Raw genomic sequence first — 12695 nt, 5'->3', positions numbered from 1 at the left:
TTTACTGTATTTGGTGATCTGTCATTAGAACATGTCTCAGCCAGAAGTGAAAGATCCATGGAATCTCTCCAATGATGAGTATTACTACCCCAAGCAACAGGGTCTTCGAGGCACCTTTGGAGGGAATATTATCCAGGTAAAAGTAGCATCTTTTCTGTGGTGGGTGGGAACTCATTGCTTCTGATGAAGGATGTGGTTAATTTTGCCTAGGCTGGGAGTAGTATTTAATCTGAACCTTTATATTTCCTGTTTTTAGCATTCCATTCCTGCTGTGGAATTGCGGCAGCCCTTCTTTCCCACTCACATGGGGCCCATCAAACTTCGGCAGTTCCATCGCCCACCTCTGAAAAAGTATTCCTTTGGGACGCTATCTCAGCCAGGTCCCCACTCAGTCCAACCTTTGTTAAAACACATCAAAAAAAAGGCCAAGGTATGAGTGAATCCTGGTATGGAAAGAAAAATGTCTATAAAAAGATAGTGGGGTACAAATTGGGGAAATGGACTGAGTATTAGATAATATTAGGAAATTATTGTTTATTTTTTTAAATACTATATAACGTAGTTTAGGAGAATGTCCTTACTGTTAAAAAGATGTATGAGAAAATACTTAGGGGTAAAGTATTATGACCACAGCTTTCGAAAATGGTCTAGCAAGATCTATAAACTGGCAAAATATAAATGAAAAAGTTGTTTTTAGGTATTGGCTTAATAGGTGTTCGTAGTACTAGTCTTTCAGCTCTGTGTTTGAAAATTTTCATAATGAAATTGAAAAACAAGGAAGAAGCTTTTTTTTGGTGTGTTTCCCTTAGAATGGATGGCCATCAGTGAGTGTAATTATTGCCCTGTCATGAACTGAACTGTGTTCTTGTTCTGGACAGATGAGAGAACAAGAGAGGCAAGCTTCAGGTGGTGGAGAGATGTTTTTTATGCGCACACCTCAGGACCTCACGGGCAAAGATGGAGATCTTATTCTTGCAGAATACAGTGAGGAAAATGGACCCTTAATGATGCAGGTCGGCATGGCAACCAAGATAAAAAACTACTATAAACGGGTGAGTCTCTCCTCAGAAAGTCTTCGTTATTGATGTAGTTAGATACCCAGTGATATCAGTGTGAGTATGTACTTTTTTCTATACTATGAATTTCTTGGGAGAAAAATATTTTTTGGTAGTCATACTAGTAAAGTGCCATGCTCATGGAATATTTTGTGTAGGCTTATTAATTATATTCTGTGATAGTAACTGGGTCTTGCTGTCCTCTTCATAGAAACCTGGGAAGGATCCTGGAGCTCCAGATTGCAAATATGGGGAAACCGTTTACTGCCATACATCTCCTTTCCTGGGCTCCCTCCATCCTGGCCAATTACTGCAGGTGAGGAATTCTTTCTTGTTAAAACTCTTTCCTAATGAAATTGACAGATAAGGAGCTCTGCTCAGTACAGAAAGAACCAGTTGAATGAGATAGTGGACATACATCAAATATGGGGGAAATCAGTATAATCCAAAAATGATAACTGTATTTGAAATGTTTTAAAATAATCTTTTTTCTTAAAATTGGCTTTTAATTGTGTTATTCTTAGGCTAAATTTAAAATAGCTTTTTGAGATGCTCACTGGTAAGAAGCCCAGAAATACATGGGTGACATAAGGAAGTCAACCTGGAATTAATTATTTTCTGTAGTTAATTTCTGAATGACTATACTTTGTTCATGTGTAAAATTGCAAAGTTGTGGTCATTTTTGAGTATTGATCCACACCTGCAGTGTGCCATCTCCAGTCCCTAACCATAGTGTAATGCTCTTTGTTTCTCCTTTGTTCTGATGGGTATAAAGGGGTATATAGGGTAACTTGGCTTTTATGTATTTTTGCCAAGGAAAGTACAGATATCCATCAGTGATAACAGGGCAATCTCTAGCACTCTTCCTGCTTTGTCTTTTGTCCATTTTATTTTTCTTGACAATCTTAACCATTTTCCTACTCTCATACTTGGTTTATTCCACTCTTGTTTATTTTCCTAAAGTATCTGCAAAACCTTTTTTTGGGGAGAGGTGGCACACACGGTTAAGCGCTAAGCTACTAACTGAATTGTTGATGGTTTGAATCCACCCAGAGGCACTTCAGAAGAAAGGCCTGGCAATCTGCTTCTGAAAGGTCACCGCCTTGAGAAACTTACGGAGTGCAGTTCTCTGAAAACATGGGGTTGCCATGAGTTGGCAACTGGTTTGATTTGGGTTTTAAATCTACAGTCTATTTCCCACGATTTTGAGCATCATCTTTATACTGTTCCTCGCATTTCCTCTCCGTGTAACTTTCTGTTGAGGTTTTCTATCAATCCATCCGCTTGTTTTATGGCTACTTTGGTAGTCTCCTGAAGTTCTTTTTCTATCTTCTGTAGTTCTTTTTCTTACATGTTTTACATTTAGAACTTCCTTTCCGCACCCATGCAGTGAAGATCCTCCCTTCTTCTGTCTACTCTTTTGTTCTGAGAAGACTTACTGTCACAGGCTTCTTGTTGATCCCCATCTGGCTGCTACTTCAACTAACTCAAATGTTTCTGTCCTGCCCTCTCTAGTCTTTTCTCTCTAGCATACATCCTACCTCATTGCTTTCTGTTTTTATTTATTTTTTAATTAATTCACATATTTATTATTTTTTAATTTTTACTGTGCTTTAAGTGAGAGTTTACAAATCAAGTTGGGCTCTCATGGAAAAATTTACAAACATCTTAATTGTATGCTCCTAATTGCTCTCCCCCTAATGAGACAGCACACTCCTTGCCTCTACTCTCTCTTTTCGTGTCCATTTGGCCAGCTTCTGACCCCCTTTGCCCTCTCATCTCTCCTTCAGACAGGAGATGCCAACATAGTCTCATGTGTCTACTAGATTTAAGAAGCTCATTCTTCCTCAGTATCATTTTTTTTTATTAACTTTTATTAAGCTTCAAGTGAACGTTTACAAATCCAATCAGTCTGTCACATGTAAGTTTACATACATCTCACTCCCTACTCCCACTTGCTCTCCCCCTCTTGAGTCAGCCCTTTCAGTCTCTCCTTTCGTGACAATTTTGCCAGCTTCCCTCTCTCTCTATCCTCCCATCCCCCTCCAGACAAAAGTTGCGAACACAATCTCAAGTGTCCACCTGATATAATTAGCTCACTCTTCATCAGCGTCTCTTTCCCACCCGCTGACCAGTCCCTTTCATGTCTGATGAGTTGTCTTCAGGGATGGTTCCTGTCCTGTGCCAACAGAAGGTCTGGGGACCATGGCCGCTGGGATTCCTCTAGTCTCAGTCAGACCATTAAGTTTGGTCTTTTTATGAGAATTTGGGGTCTGTATCCCACTGATCTCCTGCTCCCTCAGGGGTCCTCTGCTGTGCTCCCTGTCAGGGCAGTCATCGATTGTGGCCGGGCACCAACTAGTTCTTCTGGTCTCAGGATGATGTAGGTCTCTGGTTCATGTGGCCCTTTCTGTCTCTTGGGCTCTTAGTTGTCGTGTGGCCTTGGTGTTCTTCATTTTCCTTTGCTCCAGGTGGGTTGAGACCAATTGCTGCATCTTAGATGGCCGCTTGTTAGCATTTAAGACCCCAGACGCCACATTTCAAAGTGGGCTCAGTATCATTTTTTATCCCATAGTCCAGTCCAGTCCCTATGAAGAGTTGGCTTTGGGAATGCTTCCTGTCTTGGGCTAACAGAAGATCTGGGGACCATGACCTCCGGGGTCCTTCTAGTCTCAGTCAGACCATTAAGTCTGGTCTTCTTAAGAGAATTTGGAGTCTGCATCCGACTGCTCTCCTGCTCCCTCGGGTTCTCTGTTGTATTCCCTGTCAGGGCAGTCATCGGTTGTGACCAGGCACCATCTAATTCTTCTGGTCTCAGGCTAATGAGGCCCTTTCGGCCTCTTGGGCTCATAATTACCTTGTGTCTTTGGTGTTCATTCTCCTTTGCTTCAGGTGGGTTGAGAGTAATTGGTCCATCTGAGATGGCCGCTTGCTAGCGTTTAAGACCCCAGATGCCCCTCTCCAAAGTGGGATGCAGAATGTTTTCTTCATAGATTTTATTATGCCCATTGACTTAGATGTCCCCTGAAACCATGGTCCCCAAACCCCTGCCCCCCCATGCTGGCCTTTGAAGTGTTTAGTTTATTCAGGAAACTTCTTTGCTTTTGATTTAGTCCAGTTATGCTGACCTCTTCTGTATTGTGTTGTCTTCCCCTTCACCTAAAATAGTTCTCATCTGCTATCTAATTAGTGAATACCCCTCTCCTTTGCTCACTCCCTCCCCCCTCTCGTAACCATCAAAGAATATTTTCTTCTCTGTTTAAACTTTCTAGAGTTTTTATAATAGCGGTCTTATACAATATTTGTCCTCCTGCAACTGACTAATTTCACTCAGCATAATGCCTTCCAGATTCCTGTATGTTACGAAATGTTTCACGTTCTTTATCAGTGCTTAATACCATAATTTATTTATCCATTCATCCATTAATGGGCATCTGGGTTGCTTTCGTCTTTTTGCTGTAGTACACAGTGCTGCAGTGAACATGGGTGTGCATATATATGTTCCGGTAAAGGCTCTTATTTCTCTAGGATATATTCCAAGGAATGGGATCGTATGGTAGTTCTAGTTCTAGTTTTTTAAGGAAGCGCCAAATCTATTTCCAGAGTGGTTTGTACCATTTTACATTCCCACCATCAGTGTAGAAGTGTTCCAGTCTCTCCACAGCCTCTCCAACATTTCTTATTTTTTGTGTTTTGGATTAATGCCAGCCTTGTTGGCGTGACATGGAATCTCATTGTAGTTTTGATTTGCATTTCTCTAATGGCTAATGATCGTTAGCATTTCCTCACGTATCTGTTAGCTACCTGAATGTCTTCTTCGGTGAAGTGTCTGTCTATATCCTTTGCCTAGTTTTTATTTGGGTTATTTGTCTTTTTGTGGTTGAGATTTTGCAGTATCATGTAGATTTTAGAGATCAGGCGCTCATCGGAAATGCCATAGCTAAAAACTTTTTCCCGGTCTGTAGGTAATGTTTTTACTCTGTTGGTGAAGTCTTTGGATGAGCATAGGTGTTTGATTTTTAGGAGCTCCCAGTTACCTGGTTTCTCTTCTGCATTGTTAGTAATGTTTTGTATACTGTTTATGCCATGTATTAGGGCTCCTAGCGTTGTCCCTATTTTTTCTTCCATGATTTTTTATTGTTTTAGATTTTATATTTAGGTCTTTGATCCATTTTGAGTTAGTTTTTATGCATGGCGTGAGGTATGGGTCTTGTTTCATGTTTTTGCAGATGGATATCCAGTTATGCCAGCACCATTTGTTGAAAAGACTGTCTTTCCCCCCATTTAACTGACTTTGGGCCTTTGTCAAATATCAGCTGCTCATATGTGGATGGATTTATGTCTGGATTCTCAATTCTGTTCCATTGGTCTATATATCTGTTGTTGTACCAATACCAGCCTGTTTTAACCACTGTGGCGGTATAATAGGTTCTAAAATCAGGTACGATGAGGCCTCCCACTTTGTTCTTCTTTTTCAGTAATGCTTTCTTATCCGGGGCTTCTTGCCCTTCCATATGAAGTTGGACTTTGGATCGGAATTGCATTGTATCTATAGATGGATTTTGGTAGAATAGACATTTTTACAATGTGAAGTCTTCCTATCCATGAGCAAGGTATGTTTTTCCACTTATGTAGGTCTCTTTTGGTTTCTTGCAGTAGTATTTTGTAGTTTTCTATGTGTAGGTCTTTTACATCTTCGGTAAGATTTATTTCTAAGTATTATATCTTCTTGGGGGCTACTGTAAATGGTATTGAATTGATTTCCTCTTCGATGTTCTTTTTGTTGGCATAGACGAATCCAACTAATTTTTGTATGTTTATCTTGTATTCTGATACTCTGCTGAACTTTTCTGTTAGTTTCAGTAGTTTTCTTGAGGATTCTTTAGAGTTTTCTGTGTCTAAAACCATGTCATCTGGAAATAAAGATACTTTTATTTCTTCCTTACCAATCTGGATGCCTTTTATTTCTTTAACTAGCCTAATTGCACTGGCTAGGACCTCCAGCACAGTGTTGAGTAAGAGTGGTGATAAAGGGCATCCTTGTCTGGTTCCCAATCTCAAGGGGAATGCCTTCAGACTCTCTCTATTTAGGATGATGTTGGCTGTTGGCTTTGTATAAATGCCCTTTATTATGCTGAGGAATTTTCCTTCTATTTCTGTTTTGCCGAGAGTTTTTATCATGAATGGACGTTGAGCTTTGTCAGATCCCTTTTCTGCATCAATTGATAAAATCATGTAGTTCCTGTATGTTGTTTTATTTATATGATGGATTACATTAATTGTTTTTCTGATGTTGAACGATCCCTGCATACCTGGTCATGGTGAATTATTTTTTTTTTGATAAACCAAAACCACACCCACTGCCGTCGAGTCGATTCCGACTCATAGCGACCCTATAGGACAGAGTAGAACTGCCCCATAGAGTTTCCAAGGAGCGCCTGGCGGATTCGAACTGCCGACCTTTTGGTTAGCAGCCCTAGCACTTAACCACTGTGCCACCAGGGTTTCCATTTTTTTTTTTGATATGTTGTTGAATTCCGTTGGCTAGGATTTTCTTGAGGATTTTTGCATCTAAGTTCATGCGAGATATAGGTCTGTAATTTTTTTTTTTTGTGGTGTCTTTACCTGGGTTTGGTATCAGGGATATGCTGGCTTCATAGAATGGGTTTGAGAGTATTCCATCCTTTCCTATGCTTTGAAATAGCTTTAGTAGTAGTGGTGTTAATGCTTCTCTGAAGGTTTGGTAGAACTCTCCAGTGAGGCCATCAGGGCCAGGGTTTTTTTTTTTGTTGGGAGTTTTTTGATTACCTTTTCAATCTCCTCTTTTGTTATGGGTCTATTTAGTTGTTCTACCTCTGTTTGTGTTAGTTCAGGTAGGTAGTGTGTTTCTAGGAATTCATCCATTTCTTCTAGGTTTTCAAATTTGTTAGAGTACGATTTTTCGTAGTAACCTGTTACGATTCTTTTAGTTTCAGTTGGGTCTGTTGTAATATCGCCCATCTCATTTCTTATTTGGATTATTTGCTTCCTCTCCTGCTTTTCTTTTGTCAGTCCTGTTTTTCTTCTGTCAGTTTGGCCTGTGGTATATCAATTTTGTTAATTTTTTCAGAGAACCAGCTTTTGGTCTTGTTAACTCTTTCAGTTTTTCTGTTCCATTTAGTTCTGCTCTAATTTTTATTGTTTCCATTTTTCTAGTGCGTGAGGGTTTCTTTTGTTGCTCTTTTTCTCTTTGTGTAAGTCGTAGGGATAATTCTTTGATTTGGGCCCTTCTTTTTGTATGTGTGCATTTATTGAAATTAATTGACCACTGAACACTGCTTTTGCTGTGTCCCAAAAGTTCTGATAGGAAGTGTTTTCATTCTCATTGGATTCTGTGAATTTCTTTATTCCATCCTTCATGTCTTCTATAATCCAGTCTTTTTTGAGCAGGGTATTTTTCAGTTTCCAAGTGTTTGATTTCTTTTCCCTGCTTTTTCTGTTACTGATTTCTACGTCTATGGCCTTATTGCCAGAGAAGATTCTTTGTAATATTTTGATGTTTTGGATTCTGCTAAGGTTTGCTTTATGACCTAATATGTGGTCTATTCTAGAGAATGTTCCGTGTGCACTAGAAAAAAAGTATACTTGGCTGCTGTTGGGTGGAGTGTTCTGTATATGTCTGTAAGGTCGAGTTGTTTGATTGACATTTAGATCTTCTGTGTCTTTATTGAGCTTCTTTCTGGATGTTCTGTCCTTCACCGAAAGTGGCGTGTTGAAGTCTTCTACTATAATTGTGGAGCTGTCTATCTCACTCTTCAGTGCTGTTAGAGTTCGTTTTATGTATCTTGCAGCCCTGTCATTGGGTGCATAAGTATTTACTATATTCTCCTGGTATAAAAAAAATATTGTCCCTTTAATCATTATATACTGTCCTTCCTTATTCTTTGTGGTAGATTTAACTTTAAAGCCTATTTTGTCCAAAATTAATATTGCTATTCCTGCTCTTTTTTGATTGTTGTTTGCTGGGTATGTTTTTTTCCATCCTTTAAGGTTTAGTTTGTTTGAATTCACTTACTTAACAAATGTTTTGATCTCACCTCTACTGCATTCGCTGGAAAAAGGCATCCTGTTTTAATAGAGTGCCAGTGAAAATGAGGGAAACCCTCAATGAGATGGATTGACAAAATAGGTACAACAGTGGTCTCAAATATACCAATGAGCATGAAGATGGTACAGAAGCAGACAGTTCTGTTTTTTACATGGGGTCCCAATGAGTTGAAGCCAACCCAACAGCAACTAACACCACCAGTAAATCGTGTGTCAGGGGCTATGTAGGGGTCTGTGGTAATAGTTTAGTATTTGTTAGTTTATAAAGTGATTTTCATATATAATTTTCATAACAGTCCTGTGACGTATACCATTTTAAACATCTCCATTTTATAGACGGGGAAAATTAAGCTCAGAGACGTTAAATTACTTGTTTGATGTCATACATTGAGTGGCAGAGCTGGTGTCAGCGCATTACGAATCCTGTAGTTTCTCCATTACTGACTCTTAGGTAGGAGTTGTCTTTCTAACCCTGTTTTCTGTTCCATATTATAATTTATTTATGTTACTGCCTAGGTCATACGAGGAGGGAGAGCAAACAAGCTTGATTGTCCTTTCTCTTCAGAGACTGAATTTCCTAGGGCTTCTTCATATATAATTTTTACGTGTTTTTACTCTCGTTAGGCATTTGAGAACAACCTTTTCCGTGCCCCAATTTATCTTCATAAGATGCCGGAAAGTGACTTCCTGATCATTCGGACAAGACAGGGTTACTATATTCGGGAACTAGTGGATATTTTTGTGGTTGGCCAGCAGTGTCCCTTGTTTGAGGTTCCTGGGCCCAACTCCAAAAGAGCCAATACACACATTCGAGACTTTCTGCAGGTAAGGATGGATGGGTAGGGAGGGAGTCAGGGTGCACATAAAAGGGTATGTGAATTTGGGGGCACAACAGGAACGATCACAGCACATTGTGGCTTAGAAGAAGGGGCCCTGGTGTAGACCTTTATCCTTTGCCAAATGAAATGCATTTGGTTTGTTGCGCAGGTTTTTATTTACCGCCTCTTCTGGAAGAGTAAAGATCGGCCACGGCGGATTCGAATGGAAGATATTAAAAAAGCCTTTCCATCCCATTCAGAAAGCAGCATCCGGAAGAGGCTAAAGCTCTGCGCTGACTTCAAACGCACAGGTTATCAGTTGTGTCTGGTTATTTGTCCTCTCTCTTTGCAAGAAAAAAATTATGTTGGCTTTAAGTAAAGGATAAGCATACGGCTAATAAAACGAATAGATGATCATTGAAAGGAGAAAGTAATGAATCTTCTAATTATGGAGGCCATGATTGCTTTTTTGATTTTGGCTGCCAGGAAATTCAGTGTGGTTGTTGGAAAGGAAGTCCTATACCAGATTTTCTCATGGTAAACCAAGTTTTTCCTAATGCTGAATTCTAAGAGAGATGTCTTACGTGAGATGTAGGAAGCCTAGTAGCAGGGGCTGTCTTGGCCAGACAGTCATGTAACTATGGCTAGGCCTGTTCTCTTCTAGGGCATCGCCTGGTTCAGTCTTGGTTTGTTATCTCTTTTGCTGTCAATGAGTGTTAGGACCGTAGAACAATTTCATTTTCCCTTCCTGTATCTTTTCCAGGGATGGACTCAAACTGGTGGGTGTTGAAGTCTGATTTTCGTTTACCAACTGAAGAGGAGATCAGAGCTATGGTGTCTCCAGAGCAGTGCTGTGCTTATTATAGTATGATAGCTGCAGAACAGCGACTGAAGGTGAACACCCTCCACTTAGCCACTGCCTATGCCAATGAGACACGGGAGAGAAGAGTCTCCTCACTGACTTAACAGATGATGGCTACTGGATTATTACCAGTTATTAAAAAATTCAAACAGTGTGAGGTATTCTCTGTGTACATCAGTTCTGGAAAATGACAGCGTAATCAAGTATCAGTGGGAAGATTTAATGAGGGAGTTGGGGCATATTGTTTTACTTTGAAAATGATTGCTCATCCATCTGGGTGGGGATTTTAGTTTTTCTTCTCTGTAAGACATACACGTAAGCAGGGTACGTGTTTGTCAGTTCCCACGTCCTCCTAGGTGGACAGAGAAGATGATGTTGGAAGTGTGATTTAGAGAAGTATGGTACCCTTATCAGGCCAAAATAGGACTGGTCCAGCTAGAGTAGGACAGTATAGGACTGTCCCACTGAGTTAATGAGTCTGAATTATTAAGTATCTCTTTTTAGCTTTCTTATGGGCCCTCATTATCCATCTATCAGCTAGTATCTTCTAATAGCCTAAGAGATGACTTTAGAGATTCATTATGCAGAATATGCTTTGATATTCTGTACTTGGTACACAGTAAAACTTATGCTTTTCGATTGATTTATGGATGGGTTTTTTTTTTTTTTTGTCTTCTCCCAGGATGCTGGCTATGGTGAGAAGTCCTTTTTTGCCCCAGAAGAAGAAAATGAGGAAGATTTTCAGATGAAGATAGATGATGAGGTAAGGCTTACACTAATTTTTTATAAGCATACCCCATTTATCCTTTTTTTTAAAAAACAGCCTTATTAAGATATGATTGACATACAATAAGCTGTGCATATTTAAAGTGTATTATTTGCTATTTTTGACAGGCGTATATATTTGTGAAACCCTGACAACACGATAATGAGCATATCCATCACCCCCAAAAGTATCTTAGTTTATTTGTAAATGTCGCAATTTCACCCATCATATTTGAGAGACAGTTTTGCTAGATATATAATTCTAAGCTGGCAACTTTTTTTCCCTCTTGGCTTTATGTATGTCATCCTATTGCCTTCTTGCCTGCATGTTTTTTGAGGAGTAGTCCAATTTTAGCCTTATTGAGTGTCCTTTTGTAGTTGACTTTTCTTTTATCCCTAGGTGCTCTTAAAATTCTTTTTATCTTTGGTAAGTTTCATTATATGTCTTGGTGACTTTCATTTGGGATCTGCCTTGTGGGGGTTCGATGAACATCTTGAATAGATATTGTCTCATCTTTCACAGTATCAGGGAATTTTTCTGCCAACAAATCTCTAACAATTCTCTGTGTGTTTTCTGTTATCCTCCCCGTTCTGGTAGTGCAATCACTCATAGGTTGTTACTCTTGATAGAGTCCCACATAATTCTTAGAGTTTCTTTGCTTATTAAATTCTTTTATTTGAATTTTCCTTAAATATATTGTTGTCAAGTGCTTTATCTTCATTCTCACTAATTCTGACTTCCATTTCTTCAATTCTGTTCCTATGACTTTCTATTGAGTTGTGAAATTCTGAAAGTTTATTGTTAATCTTTTGGATTTCTGTTTGGTGTTTCTCTGTGGATTCTTGCAGCCTATTAAATTTGTCATTATGCTCTTCTTACATTTCTCTAATGTTTTTGCTGTGTGTTCCTTGGTGTTTTCTTTATTTTGCCTGATTTCCTTCCTGATCTTTTGAAGAGTTCTGTATATTAATCTTTTGTATTGTGTCTCTGGTAATTCCAAGAAATTATCTTAATCAGGAAGATTTCTTGAATCTTTGTTTTGGGAGCTTGCTGAAACCATCATGATATGCCTCTTTATGTGATTTGATATTAACCGTTGTCTTGGAGCCATCAATAAGTTCTTGTATTTATTTTGTGCGTGCTTACTGTGTCTTCTCTTCTCGTTTTGTTTTCGTATGCCCTAATAGGCTGTATGAATGAGCTAGTTTGATTATTGGTGCCTTTGAAGTTCAAACATCCTGTCAACAGGTGGTTAGAGCTGTTACTAGGTATGTGAACCCAGGAGTCCTTTTACTTTTTTTGTATGGATTCAGCTCAGGTGTCCAGGTAGTCACTCATCAAGTGTATGGTACAGGCTCTCACCTACAGTCTTAGACAAGCAGGGGCGATTGCTGTTGGCACAAGTATCTGGCTGTAGTAGGGGTTCACACGCTGAGCAAGGTAGGGAACTGACAAGCACCCCTGAGTGTCGGGGAGGAAATCGTGTCCCTGTTCTCTATGGGCATCCAGTGCTGTTGGTTGTAAGGACTGGGAGGAATCACTTACTCTTTGACCCCTGTCTCAGGTGGCTAGGTAGTGTGGGTGGAACCACTAGTCTTCAGGCCCCTGATGTGGGTAAGTGAGGACCCTGCGTAATAGGCAGAGCGGTGTCAGGTATCACGAATCTGCCTCTCCACCACATAGCCAAAACAGTTGAAGTTAGACTTCAGATATATTCCCTGCTGTACTGTGCTATGAGGGCGTATGCTGTTGAAATGGGCCCGCACAGGTCTGTGTAGTGGTGAAAGGCATTCAGAATCCGTGGACCCTTTATGCCTGTGCATAGGCAAAGGTGCTGTTTCTGCCCTGTGTTCCCAGCTTAGGGGAACTGGCAGATTGTTTTTTCCCTGTTTGTTAATTTCCTCTCCAAGGCTAAAATGGCCCTGGGACTGTGGTACTCACTGAAACCGGTTCAGACCCAGTGCAGAGTAGGAAGGGGGCAGGTAAGTGGGAGCGAGAATTTTTCCAAAGGTATGTTTTTTTATCCACACAGTAGGTTAGACGCATGTACTTATATTTTGCCAACTGAGCACCGCTTTTCACTGATTGCGGACATGAGTAGGGTCTTC

The 12695-nt window shown here is 39.9% G+C and overlaps 1 protein-coding gene across 12 annotated transcripts in view; it reads left to right on the top strand.

Moving 5' to 3' along the window:
• TAF1 (TATA-box binding protein associated factor 1) overlaps positions 1 to 12695 on the top strand; it is a 73659-nt gene that overhangs the window by 11077 nt on the left and 49887 nt on the right. For all 12 annotated transcript variants that reach the window (XR_007515761.1, XM_049871595.1, XM_049871594.1 and 9 more), the window contains 8 exons: positions 29 to 136; positions 257 to 430; positions 879 to 1052; positions 1267 to 1371; positions 8766 to 8966; positions 9129 to 9270; positions 9723 to 9853; positions 10504 to 10584. Coding sequence is in view for 11 of the 12 variants with exons in the window: in XM_049871595.1 (XP_049727552.1) it covers positions 29 to 136; positions 257 to 430; positions 879 to 1052; positions 1267 to 1371; positions 8766 to 8966; positions 9129 to 9270; positions 9723 to 9853; positions 10504 to 10584 (1116 nt within the window). In the remaining variant the exon portion in view is untranslated. The remainder of the gene's footprint in view (positions 1 to 28; positions 137 to 256; positions 431 to 878; positions 1053 to 1266; positions 1372 to 8765; positions 8967 to 9128; positions 9271 to 9722; positions 9854 to 10503; positions 10585 to 12695) is intronic.

Source organism: Elephas maximus, chromosome X (genome assembly GCF_024166365.1).
Source record: "Elephas maximus indicus isolate mEleMax1 chromosome X, mEleMax1 primary haplotype, whole genome shotgun sequence".
In the NCBI taxonomy this organism is placed as follows: Eukaryota; Metazoa; Chordata; class Mammalia; order Proboscidea; family Elephantidae; genus Elephas; species Elephas maximus.
This window is presented reverse-complemented; position numbering and strand designations above follow the sequence as displayed.